Consider the following 19,563-nt stretch of genomic DNA (forward strand, 5'->3'; position numbering starts at 1 on the left):
AACTGTTCTCTTTTTCGTACGATCTATGACTTTTTCTTTCTTGCATTTTTACTTAATATCCTGAAGATGTCCTATGAAATAAGGACGAAACGTTGATTATTTTAATAATTTCATTCGGTTTTTCTATTTTTCTCAAACCATATATATATATATATATATATATATATATATATATATACATACATACACACACACACACACAGAGTTATATTTTTTTTTTTTTTTTTTTTTTTTTTTTTTTTTTTTTTTTTTACACAGTGATCACCACTTATCAAGGCCCGGAAGCCACTCAGGGATAAGGGTTATTGCAAGTACATCACGTTAGTGAGGAGATTTTATGAAGTGTTTAATTAGGGGGGCGGTTCATTAGGAATTTGTTAACATTAGACTTGAAGACATCCAAGTTGTAGTCCGGAGGGAAGCAGGCAGACGGAACAGAGTTCCACAGGCGTGCAGTTCTAAGAAAGAAGCTTTGCTCATGAAATCCGCGTTTTGATTTAGGCACAGATATAGAGTGGGGGAAATTTTTCACAGTGGATTCAGCTAGACGGGTGTTTTTCGTGAAAGTTTGGCGAGGGGGGACCAGGGATTGGAGTTCAGACGAGCACCTGCCATGAAAATAACGATAAAACAAGGATAGGCTCGCAACGTCTCTTCTGTGGGAGAGGGGTTGCAGGGTAGAGAAAAGGGCATCCCCCACTAAACCACGAAGTCTATTTTGTACTCTGTCAAGGCATGATAGGCTGTTTTTGGCAGCTCCTGCCCAGATATGGCAACAGCATTCCATCCTTGGCCGTACTTGGCTTTTATATAGATAGAGAATTGCATCAGTAGTGAGATATCTTCTGGAGCGGTAGAAGGATCCCACCATCTTTCCTGCGACCTTGGCAACAGACTTGATGTACGTGTTCCATTTCAGATCAGGAGTAAAGGTCAAACCCAGAAGCTTGTCAAAACACGGGGCCTCACCCAGACGAGAGCCATCCATCACAATTGATGCCAGCTGGGGATCAGAGCGTTGATGATGTAAGTTATATATATATATAAAGAGAAATATTTATATATTTATATTTATATATATATATATAAAGAGAAAGAGAGAGTGTTATTCCAAAAAGATCATCTGGTTTTTGTAGGAAATCTCATGTGCAGATCATACATAAGAGTTAAAAGAAAAATCCAACACAAAATCAACCCAATCTCATTATAAATTTATTTCAACATTGTACGGGTATCCTCAGATGAGGCAAGCTAGTCAGGTTCGTAGCTGACTAAAATACATATATGTGTATAGCAATATCCAATAAAAGTTCTCATAAATATTTATCACGTCAACAGAAAACAATAAAGCATTTTAACTTTTCATGTGTGGCACAAGGACATGGAACATGTTATTTTTCTCAGAATTATTTTTCAAATTGAATCAGAACTTATAATAATAAAAACAGATGACCCAAATATGATAAGTATTTAGAGAACATGTTAACAATGAGCTAAAAGCAAAATAACTACTTTCATTTTAATACAAATAAATGATAAAAGTGTTGACATACTGTAAGAATGACTCATCCTTCTTATGGTGACTGTCAGCACTTACTTGACAACCCAAGATGCGTCTAGACGTTTGGCAAGGATTATTTTTGAAATTGTTAACAGCGTCTGATTTTGTTTCCATCTTCAAGTTTCAGAGACAACAATTTTTTTTTAACAAACAAGGCATATTGCCACTTGGGTGTAAGGGGCTACTATTTAGAATCATGTCTAATAGGAGACTGTGGGGAGCTGAGCAGCAAGATGGCTGTTCTAAAAAAAAAAAAAGGGTTGTAGTACGCAGGCAGGCTCTAACCCATGATCCAAAGGTGGAAATGAAAGTGGAGGTGTGTGTAAGCGTGTTGGTTGAGCAAAAAAAAAAAAAAAAAAAAAAACAAAAAAAAAAAAAAGGAATGTTGCGAGTGCAAAAAAAAAGTGGTTATAGGCAAGCAGGCTCGAGTGGAAAAAAAAGTTCAAACCCGAAGCCCTGAGGCGAAGTTTGAAAATAAAATCGGCCAGCCAAAATGAGTTAGTGAAAGATGTTTGAATTTATTTAAGTAAGAACCAAATTGACAGGTGCATGTCCGGAAGTCGTCGAGCATTATGACGACGACGTCAATGACTAGGTTTGTTTGTTATAAGTGAAGTAAAAAAAGTAAACGACGTTAAAACTTAAGCGGGGGGGGGTAATCAAAACATCGAAAAAAAACACAAAAAAACTAACGTAAGGCAAACGAATGATGAAAACAGAAAAACGAACACGTAAAAAATGGCTTAAATAAGCCTGTTTCGATATTAAAATTTAAAAAATCGGTGGGTACCCGGGGGTTTTTGGGTGTGTGATCGGGGGTGGATAAGCGAAGTAAAAAAAAAAACAGAAAAACGAACGTTATGTGAAAAATGACTTAAAAAAAAAAAAATCGAAAAAAAAAAAGACATCTCACACCACGATTCGAACCCAAACCGTTTGGATGATGAACCAACGCGTTAAACAACTGAGCTAACGCGACATACATGAAATTTATTCAGTTTACAACTATTTAAAGTAAATCAGGTCATGATGTCATCTGACGCATGCGTAGAATCGGTTGTCATCGCAAGGGGACCGTTTTTGTTGACTCTCCCCTGTCGAAAATTGTTGATTTCGGGGTGAAAAAATTAACGTTTTTGGCCAATTTTTCGATATTTTTCGAGCGAAGGATGGAGCTTCGATATGATACCGAGTTTGTGAATTTTCATCGTATCTGTTGAAAGTTTTTAGCAGACACACAAACACACATACAAAGATACATACACACATTTTCGCTTTTATATATATATAGATGGAAAATGGTCATAATAATTTCTTAAACAAAATTTCTGAAATATTTTACCTGTTGTGAAGATCCGGATATGAACCGAGTTGAACTTTTTCAAATGTGGCATCGACTTTGTTCAAGAGTGGCGTGATGGATACTTCGTCTCTGTCTACAAACAACTCCGACATGTGCATCTGAGCATTTGGATTCACAAACATTGCCTGTGTCAGTGACGATGATAAAGAAAAAAGATAGAAAAATGAGTAAAAATAGACAATTTTCACATGAACCATATTTCCAGGTATATTTAAATAGCAATTCAATTGATTTGTCATTCTTAAGTTTGAAATAGCATTTTCATCAGTTTTTCATATTTACATTTAAAATAGTATTTTGATTGACCTGTCAGTTAAGTTTGAAATAGAATTTTCATTAATCTGTTACGGTTAATTTTGTTAGGATATTACACACTAGCTAGGTGCCTGGCATAACCCGGTCATACAATACGCTTAAACATGATATTTTAATTTATGCAGATTGCGTATGAATTATTACAGAATCAATCCTCTATTGATTACTAGCGGGAGTACCCGGCGTTGCCCGGGTGTTTGGAGGTGTGTGTGCTCTTATAAAAAAGAAACCGGGGGGGGGGGGTCGAACCCGAAGCCCTGAGGCAAAGTTTGAAAATAAAATGTGAAAAAAACATGAACCGTTCGGCCAGCCAGAATGAGTTACTGAAAGATGCTTGAATTTATTTAAGTAAGAAACAAATTGACAGATGCCCGCACGGAAGTTGTAGAGCGTTACGACGACGACGTAAGCAATAGCTATTCAGCAAATGAGGTCAATGACCAGGTTTGTTTGTTATAAGCGAAGTAAAAAAAGAAAACATAAAAAGTAAAAAAAGAAAACATAAAAACGAACGTCAAAACTTGAAAAAAAAAACACAGAAAAAACTAACGTAAGACAAACGAACGATGTTAAATATAAAAATCGAAAAAACAAAAAAGAAAACAGAAAAACGAACGTTAACCCCCCCCCAAAAAAAAAAAACACGTGAAAAATGGTTTAAATACGTCTGTTTCGATATTACAATTTAAAAAAATCGGTGTGTACCCGGGTATTTTGGGGTGTCGCTAAGAATAAGTGAAGTAAAAAAAAAAACAGAAAAACAATTGTTACATGAAAAATGGCTTAAATAACACTGGTTCAATATTTAAATTTAAAAAATCAAAAAGAAAAAAAACATCTCACACCACGATTCGAACCCAAAATGTTTAGATAACGAACCAACGCGCTAACCAACTGAGCTAACGCGATGTACATGAAATTTAGTCAGTTCTTCAACTATTTAAAGTAAATCAGGTCATAACGTCATCTGACGCATGCGTAGAATCTGTCGTGGTCACGAGGGGACGGTTTTTGTTGACCCCCCCCTGTCGAAAATTGTCGATTTTGAGGTGAAAAAATGAACGCTTTTGGCCAATTTTTCGATATTTTTCGGGCGAAGGATGGGGCTTCAATATGATACAGAGTTTGTGAATTTTCGTTGTGTCTGTCGAAAGTTTTCAGCGGACACACAAACATACATACAAACATACTGACATTTTCGCTTTTATATATATAGATTATATATTATGAGGAATAATTTGCCCGGTAGATTAATTCACAAAAGAATTAAAAAATAATAATGATTATGTCGGTCATCAAATTCTGTCTGTGTTTGGTTATAATATCATATCAGCTGATATTTGGGCTTGATGATGAATGCCCCGGAAACGTTACTTCTGATTAATGTTTTAGTTTTAAAATATGCAAACGAAGAAATGATTTGCAACGATTTTAAATGGCACTCCTTCTTTTATCGTAAATTGAACTCATTAATAAGATAAAATTAAAATAGTAAGGTACACCTGGATTGGAACAATGGATCATTCAATCTGTAGTCGAATGCTCTATCACTGAGCTATATCTCCAGCTGAAAATAAATCTGTTTTGTTTTTTTTAAGAAATAATTTGCTGAGATTTTATTATTTTCTTTTGTCGGTGTAATGTAAAATATTCCCCTATAAGAATTCTTCTTTTTTTTTATCATTAAGAGAGAAAAGATTATTTTTAAGATCGGCTCTTTTCAATTTTCGATACTTATTGGATGAGCTTCAGTACAAAACATATCTAAGAACACTGCCAGACATATGAATTACCTCTGCGTGAAATTTGCAAAAGACAGGTGCAGCCATTTCGGAACCTATAAGAAATGAACTCACACACACACAAAGTGACTTTTATATAAGAGTGTAGATATATATTCCTTGGTCACATCGGTGAGACAGAATGCTCAATTATTAAAAATCAAATTCAAAATACAAGTGTAATATTTATTTATTTATTTATTTATTCATTGTATTACAGAAGTTTAAAATAATATGGTACCATCATTTAGAACAACATTGATTTGAAACTGATGGTATTATGTTATTCTTAACTTCTGTAAATATAAATTCTTCTGTATAAATAAATAGATAAATAAATACATATACATATATTGAACTTTAATTGAAGAGATTCAAACGTTTTTTTTTTATATTATTTTAAATTTGATCATATGTCTTTCAGTTTTGATCCTAAAAGTTTTTCTTTCTTTTTTTTCAATATGAAAGAAAGGACAGATTTTTTACCTGAAGAGATCTTAGTTTTCAACAACTACAGATCAAAACATAGTCATGTCATTGTTGCTACAGAATTGCTAGTTAGCATAAGAATTGAGAATTTTTACAATTTTTTAACTATTGCAATTTTCAAAGTTTTATGTTAACTAGCAATTCTATACTTTTATTTTGCTAGTTATTTTCCTCTGATGAAAAAAAAATTCATTTTTGAAACTCCATGAAATAAATAAATAATATTTTGTATTTTTAGTTTTTGAAAAATAATTTTGTAAAGAATAATTTGCGTAATTTAATTCCACTCATAATAATGTGCATATTTTCAGGATAGGATTAATTTGTAATATAAATATTAATATTAACTTGAAATTGGTATATAGGGTAATCAGACATATAGAAAACTTTTAAATTGGCTTTCATCCAGATCAAAGGGCTGCTAAGGAATAAAATTGAAAAATTGGTATGTGGGGTAGTCATCGGATTTTTATCTGTTTGTCAACTATTTCACAAATGCGCCTGCATGTATCAGTCAAATGACAGATTCATTATGTTAAGAATAAGTAGGTTTGAAAACACTTTTTAAAGATTGTGTCAAGCTGGTCTAATGTCTATCATACTTGACTTTAGGTTTCGATCTCAGCTTGAGTATTTTTTTTACTTACAAGAGGTGAACTGTTTAGAAAAAACATAATACTCAAATGCACACATCAGTCATTTTCCGGGTTTTTTTTTACTTCATTTATAATAAATAAGAAATCTGCATTAATTAAAATATAATATTTATGCATATTTTATAATCTTGCAACACCTGGCGGCCTGCTAGTGTATATATATATATGTGTGTACGTGTGTGTAGGAGGGAAATTAAATTATGCAAATTAACAATTACAAAATTTATTATTCAAAAACAAAGAATACACGATAGAATTAATTATTTCCTTATTCTATGGAGTTTTAAAAATTTGGCATTTTTCTTCAGAGTAAATATAGTTAACAAAAAGTTTTTTTATAGACTTGCAAAAAATTGAAAACTGTAAAGTTTGAAAGAGAATAATGCTTGAAAAAGTACAAAAATACAAAATAAGATATTTAAAGTGATGTTCATTTTATATATACATATAAAAAGAGAGGGAGGAGGAGAAATAAAAAAAAAACTGACCTTGTGAGACAAGAAAGCCTTCTCTAAGAGATATGGAATACCAGGAAACATGTAAACATTCTTTACACAGACCAGTGGATAAAAGTTCTTCTGACCACTTACAGGGCTGACTCCAAATTCCAAACGAGCAGAGGAAGGAATCTATAAAGAAAAATTATTTTCATTTTACAAGGAAATATATTTTAAAATTTATTACAATTAGTTTGTTTTTTTAAATAGTACAACTTCATCATTTTAAAATTTATTACAATTAGTTTGTTTTTTTAAATAGTACAACTTCATCATTTTAAAATTTATTACAATTAGTTTGTTTTTTTAAATAGTACAACTTCATCATTTTAAAATGTTAAAATAAAAAACTTTCATTATTTTAATCTACAGATTTATGTACAACATTTTTCATTAATGTCAGTGATTATATCATTTGTTTCCATCTACATATGTTGGGTAATGTACAGACACTAGTGTTGGGACAATGAGTTGGAATCGGAAAACTCAGAACTTTTGGGAGCATGGGAATTGGCATCACAATCGAAAGAAAATGTGCCGATGCCAAAAACGATTCTTTTAATTATCTTTTTTTATTTAAATTTGTTTAAAGTAAAATCTTCCACTGCCGGCAGTAATGATAAAATAATAAATATTTATTGATTTTAAACTATCAGTAATGCTAAAATCTACAGATCACCCCCATCAACGTTTTTTGTTTTTACAGTTGACAAATATCTGCACATTTAACATATGTTTTTATGGTAATCGGGAAAAATAATAAAGAATCTGAATCGGTAATTGTATCAGAATCAGGAAAAATATTGGAATCGTTCCATCACTAATAGACATAGAAGCCTAGAAAGAAAATGGCCGCTGAGTTCAATTTTTACATAAAAACTGAAACTGAAAGAAATCTTCACTCCACATAGAAATCATAAAGATAATTGTTCATACGGAAAGTTTGTTTCGCTCCAAAAAGTTTTTTTTTTCATATTGAACAATGAAAGCCATCTTTTGAACATTTCAATCTCCAACCATTAACTGACTATGAATAACGGTTCAATATGTATGATAAATTACAGATTTCACACATCCAAGAATTGGCTTTAACAGATGTTTTAGCAATCAATTGAATCATTTTCAAAATTGTCAAACAGCTTCATGACAAGTTGGAATATTGTTATTTTTTCAATCCACATGAAATCATTTCCAAGACTTGTTGAACGCATTCCAAGAACTCAGTATCCATTTTATTTCTATGCTGTTGTGTCTACACATTAGCCTATGTAAATATAACCATCAATATATATATATATATATATATATATATATATATATATATATATATATATATATATTGATGGTTATATTTATATATATATATATTTATTAAATACCTTAATTATGAAATATATATATATATATATATATATATTTCATAATTAAGGTATTTAAATTTTATGATTTGAAATGTTAATTTTCAAATATAGAATTTTATTGTTTGAAAACAAAGAATACAGTTTAATAAATATATTTCCTTAATGAGGTTTCGATGTTTATTCCTCTCCTCAGAGGAAAAATATTAGCAAATGTTTTTATTGGTTTTCACCTTTTTTTTTTTTACATGGTAGTTACCACTTATCAAGGCCCGGAAGCCACTCGGGGATAAGGGTTATTGTGTGTACAGTATTCAATGGGATAGTATCGTAATAATCATTAGTATTGGAGATTTGATAAAGTGTCTTACTTAAGGGGGTGGTTCATCAGGAACTTGTTTATTTTAGACTTGAAGACATCCAAGTTGTAGTCAGGTGGGAAACGGGCAAACGGAAGAGAGTTCCACAGGCATGCAGTTCTAAGAAAGAAGCTTTGTTCATGGAATTTGTTTTGATTTTGGCACAGATAAAGAGTGGGGAAAATTATTGACAGTGGTTTCAGCTAGATTAGTATTTTTCGTGAAAGATTGGCGAGGGGGTACGAGAGATTGGAGCTCAGACGAGCACTTGCCATGGAAGTAACGATAAAACAAAGACAGGCTCGCAACGTCTCTTCTGTGGGAGAGAAGTTGCAGGGAAGAGAAAAGGGTATCCCCCACTAAGCCACAAAGTCTATTTTGTACTCTGTCAAGGCAGGATAGGCTGTTTTTAGCAGCTCCAGCCCAGATGTAGCAGCAGTACTCTATCCCTGGACGTACTTGGCTTTTATACAGATAGAGAATTGCATCAGTAGTGATATATCTTCTGGAGCAGTAGAAGGATCCCACCATTTTTCCAGCGACCTTGGCAACAGACGATGTACGTGTTCCATTTCAAATCAGGAGTAAAGGTCAATCCAAGAAGCTTGTCAAAACATGGAGCCTCCCCAAGATGAGAGCCATCCATTTCAATTGATGCCAGATGGGGGATCAGAGTGTTGATGATGTAAAGATAGGAGCTTGGTTTTAAATGCATTAAAAGTAACCAGCCACCTCCGCTCACTGAACCATGCGCTTAAGGTCAGAAGAGAGAGAATCAGAGAGAACTTTGTCATTTACAGCCTTTGATGTGTTGCCATAGATGGTTGTGTTATCAGCATAGATGTCAACAAATGATTTAAGTATGTGTTTTGGGAGATCATTGATGTAGATCAGGAAGAGTGTTGGGCCCTGGATGGACCCCTGAGGGACTCCAGCATTAATACTGTGGGCCTCTGATTTCTTATGAGCCTATCAGAGAGAAATGATTTAATAATTGAGAAAACATTTCCAGTTATACCATAGCTGGAAATCTTGTGATGTAGGCTCTTATGCCATACCTTATCAAAGGCCTTTGATATGTCAAGAGCAATTACTCTACAAAGGAAGCCTTTGTCGAGAGATTCACTAATCATTAGTACATCTGCTGTAGATCTAGCAGAACGGAAACCATATTGCATATCACTAAAAAGGTTATTTCTGCTGAGGTGGTTGACTACTTCTGTATTTAATATGGATTCCAGCAACTTACTCATGACATACAGGAGACTTATTGGTCTGTACTGAGAGGGAAATGACTTATCACCTGAATTCTTAAATACAGGGCATACTGATGAGGTTTTCCAGGGTGTTGGGAAGCACTTCTCCTTAAGGCAACACTTAAACAGTTTTGTAAGTATGGGGGCAAGTTCTGGTTGAAGCTTTTTCAACACTATAATTGGAATGCCGTCAGGGCCAGCTGCTTTACTGGAATCAAGGTTCTTGATTAGCTTGGCGACCTCATGCACAGATATTTGTATGTTGCATAGCGTGTTGTCTGTTATAAGGGGAAATACGGGGAGTTGATGGCCTTCGTCGCATAGGGTAGAATTATCTAACTTATTTGCTAAAGGCAATAAACATGGAAAATTAAGTTTTTAAATATTGAGGCAGAAAAAAGGATATTGAATTTCAAATCCAAAATGCATGTTAACTCCTGAAATGGAAGTTCCTATATCCTATATTAAGAAAAGTCGACCAGATCCAAATAGCATCTAAACTAACAAATCAAACTTTGCTTCCGACTAGCCAGTTTTTATTTGTTTTTGTTGTCTCGTAAAATACTTTGCTATAATTTATTTTAAAAATTATTTGACGATGACTGGTACTATGAAACACTTTAAAATAATCACATGTTTCATATACTAATGGATCACCACCTATCAAGGCCAAATGCTACTCGAAGATAAGGGTTAGTGAGATTTTCAGTTGGATGATTAAATTGCATTTACTTACTTCCTCTCCAGGAGGTCAAGTATGGGTTTGATGAAAGTTTTTCTGCAGAACAAACTGGATTCGAATCTGGCACACCCATATTTATAGTTTGTGTCATTAACTACTTAGCCATTGTCATCCTCCTTCCTCTTAGCCACCAACAATAGTATGAAAGGATTGCAAACTATGATTAATTTACAGGAAGATTCAAGAGATATTTTCTGATATTGGACTTTAAAATGACCAAGTAGTTTGTAAGGAAACATTCCCATGGTAACATGCTCCACAAGTAGAAACTTCTTGAAAATAAACTGTTCATGGAAGCTCTGTTTGATTTTAGGCACACATAGGAAGAATAGGGTGTTCTTTGCAGTATAAAAAGATGAGTTATTTCTGAGAATGTTTTACATGCAGAATCTGAAGCTGAGTTGAGCACCATGGAAATACCAATAGAATAGAGAAAGACTAGCAATGTCTTTTCTGTGAGAAAAGGGCTACAGAAAAGAGATGAAATTAAGATTTTTAAAAAAAACATGCTATTAAAGGGAGATAACTCATGTTGAAAATTTCTACTCGGTTTTGACTGATGGAATGAAAGCATTCTATACCCGTGGATTAAATAAAGAGTTCCGTTTAAAATTCCATACAGATTTCCGAGTTGTCTAACTTTCAACCAAATGCAAACGTTTCAAGGTTCATGTTTCAGCCGTATAATTGAATGGGAACCAACTGAGACAAAAATCTTCAATCATTTTCTAAGGAAATTCCTTATTGTCACATGAAACACTGACGTTTGCTTCTGAGGTTTTTGAATTTTTGAGATAAGGATTGATAATTTTATATTATCTATTACTGTTCTCATCTTGAGTATTATTCTAAATATATATATATATATATATATATATATATATATATATATATATATATATATATATATATATATATATATATATATATGAATAGTTATTTATTTTTAATACCTCCAGACACTAGTGTTTCATCCTTCCGGGATCATCAGTTCAGGAAGTTATGATAGCTGCAGGTCATGGGATTTGAATGAATATATATATATATATATATATATATATATATATACATATCAAATGGGTTTAAAGAATATGAATAAATTCTTTATGTATGTGTTATTTGTGTTAGTTTTATTTTTGTCATGATGTCCACTTTTTTTATTGTTTATTTTGTTGTTGTTTTCATTACTTTTATCTAATATTTTATTATGTGCTTTAATTATTATCTCTAAATTTTCGCAGCAGCTGTATGATAACTTTAGGTTATGTTTATTGAAAATTTTGTGTAACGGATTGGTTACGGGGAAGTGCTTTTCGATGAGATCTAGAAATTTCTTGCCAAGTTTTGTTTTTAACATCTGATTGTATGGCGCTAAATACCAGATTATATTTCTTTTTCTTCTATTTTTAATTTTATTGTTATTGGTGTTTTGTTGTTTATATTTGATATCAATATTGTTAAAATAAACATAAATATACATAAATTATCATACATGCAAATTAGTTAAAATATTAGATTTATATCGGACATTTACAGGGTGTCCAAAAGTCACTGAAAGGTTGAAAATCTTTGTCGTTTTACCATTAATTATCATTTTTTTCTCTATTTCAGATATTTTACAGATAATATTTTGGAAATTAATTATGGATATAGCATTGAACAATGTACGCAAGTTGTGAAATTGTTTTATCAAAATCAGTCAATGCTTTGGTGACATTATCTCTCGCTATGGAAATGTCAAATGGCCACCACGTTCCCCAGACTTGATTAGCCCCAACTGGGGATATCTTAAAGAAAGAGTCTAAGTTAACAAACTCCAAACCCTGCAAGAATTGAAGGAAAACATCAAGAACAAAATAAGGGAGTTAAATCGCAATCCAGAGATTCTGCAATCTGTCATGAATAATGTTTTGGAAAGAGCACAAATATGCAAAGCTGAAAATGGGCAACATTTAAAAGACATTATTTTTCATAAATAAAAATTGTTTGAATTTTGCATTTTTTTTTAATTTCTCAATGTCTTAGTCAGATTGTGTTAAAATTACAGAAAGATATCATTAAAAATAAAGAATCTATTTAAGTTCAACACCCTTCAGTGATTTTTTGGACACCCTGTATAAGCAGTGTATAAAAAAAGATGATGCATTTATTATGTAAAGTTCAATTAACTTTACTTACTAATCGGAGTACTTCCTTTATGATCAGCCCACAGAGGGCTCTACTCTGTCAGAGTGAACTAGGTTCACTCAGGAGGTTCAAACTCTCAGGCTTTGCTTTCTCTTTGAGAAGAGATTAGATTATTGATAATCACTTAAGGTGCTCTTATCAAGGAATACTGAAGAATGCTCAGGCATTTTTTGTAGGCCAGAATGTGTTAATTAATATTAGTGGGCTTGCTTTTCAAACTCATACCTGACCTTGTAACTAACCTCCTCAGAAGTAAATAAAGTTGGATTAACTAGAAATAGGACGTTTTATCTTTACCGTTCGTACAAGAAAGGGCTAAACTTTTGCATTGATTCATTTACATTCATTTAGATTATGCAGCTTTTTTTGTAGCTGTAGGATCATTGAATAAATTATTTATTTAGTACATAGAGTTCTGAATAACGAAAGAATATCACAAAGTATAAAATGAGATTTATGCAAGATTTGTACAATTTCAGTTTTCTTTAATCTTTTGGTTCATTAGTCAAGCGGTCTAAAACAACATTCGCATTAGGTTTGAATTTTGTAGGAGTCTCATTTTTCACTTTGTGGTATACTTTCTATATTCCTAGTTCATGGACTATATTAAGCATCTACATTTCTCTTAGTTTGTGTATCTGTTGCACTTTTTCTTGGAAACTACCGGATCAGTCTGGCTGAAATTTTGTATGTGATAGGATGCAGCAAACTAAGTATTCTGGTATCCATTCGATGCACAGATAGAGATTAATAGGGATTGGTATGTTATGCCAAATGAACACAAATTTAACCATATTCAACCATCAATTTGGTATAAAGCACTCAATCAAAATGATATAACTTTTGTTATAGTTTTTAATGAGCAAAAAGTCTATTTATTATATTTTTCTGTCTGTTTGTCCATTCCACTTTTTAGCCTATTAAGAACGGGCTAAAACGTCTAGTTTATTTAGTAATATTACTCAAACATGAGCATCAACACAAAATAGTGTATGATATATAATATAATGTCAAAAATAATTTCCACAGAAAAACATGTTTTGTAATTGTCTCATCAGTAGGTGATGTAATCCTAAATGGACTTCACAATTCCCAAACCTTATTACACAATTACTCCACAAGGCATCAATTTAGTATTACCATTAGAGTGAACAGGTAAAACACCACTTACGGCAGCCATCTTGAATACAGGTGAAGACATATCTTCAGTCTTGAAATAGTTTTTACAAATATCAACAATTGTTGCATTAAGTACAGTACTTTCATTGAATGCTTTGGCAACACCTGCAAAAATATAACATTTAATCAATATGACTAACATGAAAATATGTGAAAATTATTTTCTTATGGATAAATGATACAAATCTAATTGTTTAGTGAGTTCTCATAATTTAGATATGAAGATCTACCAAATATGATGAACCGAATTACCTATTCAACACCATTCTGTGCAACAGTTTTTTGGGACAATTTGATGTGACGATATTCACCTTACAAGTAAACTCTAACTAAATATTTAGAAGAATGTATGTGTTTATGTTTATATATTTCTATGTACAAGATTTAGTTTGATTTACTTTCATGAAAAAAGGGTATGAAAGCTATTTGTAAATATTCAGATATGACAAGTTTCAGTGAAATTTTAACAATAACTATTATACATCAATTAATGAATATTCCGAACACTTCACTTTTAAAAAAATATTTTAAGTTTTTAGGGGTCATAATATGGGCACAACCTCCTATTTGACATTTCAAATATTTCAGATTTCCATTAAATATTATATATTTATATATTATTATTTTTAGACATCAATTAAGCAAGATTCCTTTAATTTCAATCAAGTGAAAAAAAACAAAATCTTGCCTTCAAACGTGATATCATCATGAGTTGGTCCAACTCCGCCCGATGTAATGACATAAGTAAATCTTGAAGAAAATTCCAGAACTTCTTTCGCAATTTCATCTAAATTATCTCCAATCGTACTTATCTGAAAGGATAAAAATAAATTTCATTTAAATTAAGAGAATCAAAGAGATTGTAGAATCAAATTGAGTTTTACCAACTGCCATCCAGTTAACAGGAGAACTCTTGCTGGAATGAAGTAATATTTATATAATCGAGTATTCATTCATGAACTAGCAACCAATCAGAACCCAGAAAATTAACTTCTTACCCATCTAAACATTGGGTCTGCTTCTATATCAACTCTCTAGCTCCTGATCTCAATTTATTTAGTTCTGCCTCAACTCATGAGACAGCCTGATTTGTCAAAAATGTAGGCTCGTTTTTGAAATTTCAAAGGAAGCAGTGCGAATAAAACATTTTGATCTGCATCCAATTTTCAACTGACAAATCTGCTTTTCTGTCACATTTACAAATATTTTTACTCATTTTCACCCCAAACAAGGCATATTGTCATTTGGATATAAAGGAGCTTCTATTTGGAATCATGTCTAACAGTGGGATGAAGGGAATTGAGCTGTAAGATAACTGTGGATAAAATTCCTTCGCAATTGATAAAAAACTTAGTCGCAAGCCTGCTGAAGAGAATTTTTGAAGTAATTTGTAATAATAGAGGCTATACTAAATACTGAGACCCTTTTTAGTAATTTATAATTGCCTTTTGTCAAATAAATTATCAGTGGTCTTATAATTTTGACCAGTTGAAAATGTTTGTTTTTTAAAACATAATTATTAGATCAGGGTTAAGGTTTCAAATGAAGCAGATTTCATTTTTTTCCATCATATTTTCCCTTTTGGCAATGGTTTCAACCATTTGTTTGATTAAAACTTCAATATTATGCATAAACGCTTACTTTCTTAATGATCTTAATGATTTTGAACAGGACTGTATATGCATATTTTTTAATTTTTTTTTATTACATTTTCACCCCAAATAAAGCATATTGTCACTTTTTTGTAGGGGGCTACTATCAGGGACATGGGCATTAGGGGTATTGTGTAGGGAGCCGGGCAGCAAGATGTCGGTTCACGTTGCACTTGAACTTCTGCATGTCAGTACAGTTGGGGAAGCAGGGACCCAGCAGGGAATTCCAAAGTTTAGCTGTCCTGGGGAAGAAACTACTGGAGTAGAAGGCTCTTTTACATCTAGGGATCTCTACTGTGAAGGGGTGGGATTTAGCTGCTTGTCGGGTTTGTCGAGGGTATTTACGTCGAGAGGGGCACAAGTGCTTGCAGTTCGTCAGAGCATTCACCGTTAAAGTACTTGTTAAAAAGGCAGAGGGATGCAACATTTCACTGATGGGACAGGTGCTGAAGTTTAGATGACAGTTCAGGACCTAACAGATTGGCAACTCTCTTTTGAACCTTGTCTAAGAGAGAGAGACTAGTGGTAGATGCACCAGCCCAAATATGACAACAATACTTCATACATGGGCGAATGGTGGCCTTATAGAGGTATAGGATACTTTTGGGCATTAGTATCTTTCTAGCACGGTAGAGAGAACCTACCTTCTTCGCAGCTGTCCTGGCGATACTCTCGATGTAATTGTTCCAACTCATGTTTCCTGTGAACGTTAGGCTGAGGAGTTTAAAGGATGCACTTTCAGATAAAGAGTCATTGGGCATTGCTATTGGTAGTAGAGAAGGTTTCTTGTAATTATTGAAAGAAAACGAGTTTTGTCTTGGCAGCATTGAATGTGACCATTCATTTATGTCCCCATTCCACTACAGATCGCAGGTCATCCTCTAGTGTTTCTGCCATTTCTTTAGATATGTGTTCATTTGTTTTCCTGTCATGTCTGTTATAGAGTGTGGTGTCGTTAGCATATATACCCATCTCACAGGCAATTTTGTCAGGGAGGTCATTTATGATTATTAGGAATAACAGAGGTTCCAGGATAGACCCCTGAGGCACTCCCACATTTATATCGTATTTTTTAGATGTACGACCGTCGAGGACAACCTGGATTTTTCTCTTATCTAAGACGGATTTAATCATGTCATGTATTCTTCCAGTGATATCATATGTGTTAAAGATGAAATAACCAAGGTCCAGACATGAATGTGTTATGAGATAAAACTTTATTATACCAAGCGCTAACACGTGCGACTGGTCTCAAAGGGAAAATCTAACTGACCAGTCGCATCCGGGGTTTTTCCCCTTGGTGGCCCTCTCCTCATATAAGGGGAGATAATCACTCTTTCCTGTGGCAGGATAAATGGGATGGGATGTTAACACTTCCCCGCTTTCCTTTCTTGTGCTGATGAAAGTTTTCAGGAGACATCATCAAAGGGTTATCTGCAGGGAAAGGGAAAGAAAAAGAAGAATTTAACAAAATTATGTGACACTGTGTTTTAAGGATTAGAGAGATTGTTCCTTGGGTTCAGATGTGAATCCTAGAATTTTAAAAGAGGGGACTCCCTTTTTCGTTAAGCCATCAGCAATTTGTTTGTCAGTGGGTATCCAGGATATCTCTGCAATTTCTCCTCTGTCAACCATTTCTCTAAGGATGGCCATTTCAATTCTTAGTCTTTTATCGAGGATTTGTGTGGTAGAATGCACTGCATCATACAAACAGGAATTGTCTGTTTTGCATGTTATCTTGATGTTTGTAGTGTGATCTTCCATTTGCAGCAAATCCAGTATCAATTTTCTGTAATAATGGCAGGCTTCAGTAAGATCAACCATGGGCAGAGTCTCCGCAGCAAGCGTGCTTTTGACTATTCTTTTGATGCGTTTAGATTGCCAGGCTATTGGCATGTATTGGTTATTACTACCAACCAGAAAAATAATGTAGCCACCTTGTGATCCACCGTCAGTTAGGTTAGCAAAGGATACATCACTGTATGCTATAATTTGAAGCAATTTAGGGTTTCCAAGATTGGGAATATGGATTTGGGATTTCTCCTTTTTTGCCTTTTTGATAATCCTATTTATTTGTTTTATACATTCCACATTTTCTTGTTTTAATATGGAACTAAATGCACTGACATCAAAACTGAGGTCAGGTCTAGTTGTTGGTGTAGACCCATCTTGTGCATATTTTTGGTTGGCCCTGATCTAATACTTGTGTGTAGACTTTGTGTTCAACCCAACTTTGGAGTTCTCTCTTTTTGGCCTTATCATATTGGTCATTAGAGGAGTCAGTCATTAGATTTACCTCCGTGGCTTCATTAGTGAGGGGTTGGTAATCTTTGTTTGCCTCCCATTCCAAGATCCCATTCTCAAAATCTAGCCAGAATGGGTCACCTTCCTCCATAGCAACGTTCATTAAATATTTATTTTTGCCAGTGGCTTTACCAGCTCTACTGATCACATTCAATTTTCTCCATTCTTGGTCTTCATCATTGGTGAATTTGCATATTATAGTTTGGCCTGGTTTAGGCAGTTGTACAGATTTGGTGGCCACTTTGGGTAACGTGTCACATTCATTGGCCTCATTCTGCTCAGGGTCATCAATTTCACTGCCCTCATCTATTGGCACATAACCACTTGTGGTGGCATTGTTGTGCCTCTGAGGTTTTGTTCGTACACTGGTGTCTTGGTGTTCAGAGGTGTTGTGGTATGTGTCAGGATATGGAATTAAGCGTGAAGGATGCACTCTAACGTATGTGGCTCCATGTTTGACTAGTACTTGTTTATGTTCCCAGCCTATGACAGCACCGGGACCAAGCCATCGATCAGATTCATTTCTTTTAAAAAGGACAAGGTCACCATTCTTGTATTGATCAATTACACTGGTTCTCACCTGATGACGGAGAGCTCGTCTCAATTTTTCAGAGGCTTCACACTCTATGAAACCTTTTCTTGCAGCATGCATGGCATTGAGGTTGTCAGCAACAATTTGACTAGTACTCACACCTTCTAGTGCAGGAAGTTGATCATTCAGGAGAGAAGGCAGGTTGGGATTTTTTCCAAAAACCAGTTGGTTAGGGCTATAGCCGTGTGAATTGTGAAGTGCATTCTTGGCATTGACCGCCTATGAGAGAGCAACATCAAAGTTACACCGAGCATCTTCTAAAGTCTTCTTGACCATTTCTCCCAGAACACCATTGTGCCTTTCATTCAATCCATTACTCCAGGGGGATTGTGCAGCAGTGGTACGGACTATGATATTCAAGTTTTGAGCCATGTCTCGGAAGAATTGATTGTCAAATTCCCGGCCATTATCAGTAAGAAAAGCTGCTGGAGCACCAAAATATGCAATCCAGTGTTTGAAGATGGCAGTGAGTATATCAGAGCTCTCCTTACTTGTAAGCCTAACAGCGACACTATATCTGGTTGCATGGTCCACCAAGTGTAGTACTTTATGTCCATTAATTTCCTTTATGTCCATGGCTACAGTCTGGTTAAAATGAGTTCCTAAGGGAAATCCTACAACAGGTCGAGGTGCAGGTTTTTTATACCTGAGGCAGGTCTGACAAGCAAGAGGAAGCTTCCTCAGTATATCCATAAATTCAGCATCTTTTAAACCAGAGCTTTTGACAAGATTACACAATTTTTGTGCACTGGGATGGCTGAATTGTCGATGTAATTTGGTAGCAATTTTTAATTTCTCGACTTTGCTCTTTTTATTAATTTTGTTTAAAAATAAAATATATCGTAACTTACCCCGGTCTGGTGGAGGTGTAGATATAGGGATGTGGTAGTGGCCAGAAGTGGTGCACAGCAACCTTATTTTTTTTCCAAACATTTCCGCTGTGTCATCATTAAAGTTTAGGGTTGTCTGGGCTCTTTTCATGGCCATCTTGCTTAGTAGCAAAGGGATATCAGCGTCAACAACATCACTCATTATTTTAATGTTCATCTTTGCAATGACACATGGCAAAGTTACCTTTTGTAGAGATTTTATTTTCATACCATCTCCAAATTTAAAGTATTTTGTGCCCTCATCATAAAGAATGTCTTTTTTTGAGTCCTCGGACAAGGTTTCAAGAAAACAGTCCAACCATTTCTTTCCACATACCGTCGCTGACGCACCAGAGTCCAAAATAGCACAATTTATGGTTTCTCCGAAAAGCGAGTTCTCCGA

The 19,563-nt window shown here is 34.0% G+C and overlaps 1 protein-coding gene across 1 annotated transcript in view; it reads right to left on the reverse strand.

Moving 5' to 3' along the window:
- LOC145292890 (bifunctional FAD diphosphatase/FAD synthase-like) overlaps positions 1–19,563 on the reverse strand; it is a 117,430-nt gene that overhangs the window by 79,449 nt on the left and 18,418 nt on the right. The window contains exons 3-6 of the mRNA XM_080139026.1: positions 14,432–14,555; positions 13,736–13,848; positions 6,654–6,794; positions 2,904–3,049 (exon numbers count right to left, since the gene is read on the reverse strand). Of these exons, the coding sequence (XP_079995152.1) occupies positions 2,904–3,049; positions 6,654–6,794; positions 13,736–13,848; positions 14,432–14,555 (524 nt within the window). The remainder of the gene's footprint in view (positions 1–2,903; positions 3,050–6,653; positions 6,795–13,735; positions 13,849–14,431; positions 14,556–19,563) is intronic.

The sequence above is a fragment of the Euprymna scolopes genome, chromosome 14 (genome assembly GCF_053919585.1).
Source record: "Euprymna scolopes isolate OS-2025 chromosome 14, ASM5391958v1, whole genome shotgun sequence".
NCBI classification, from domain to species: domain Eukaryota; kingdom Metazoa; phylum Mollusca; class Cephalopoda; order Sepiida; family Sepiolidae; genus Euprymna; species Euprymna scolopes.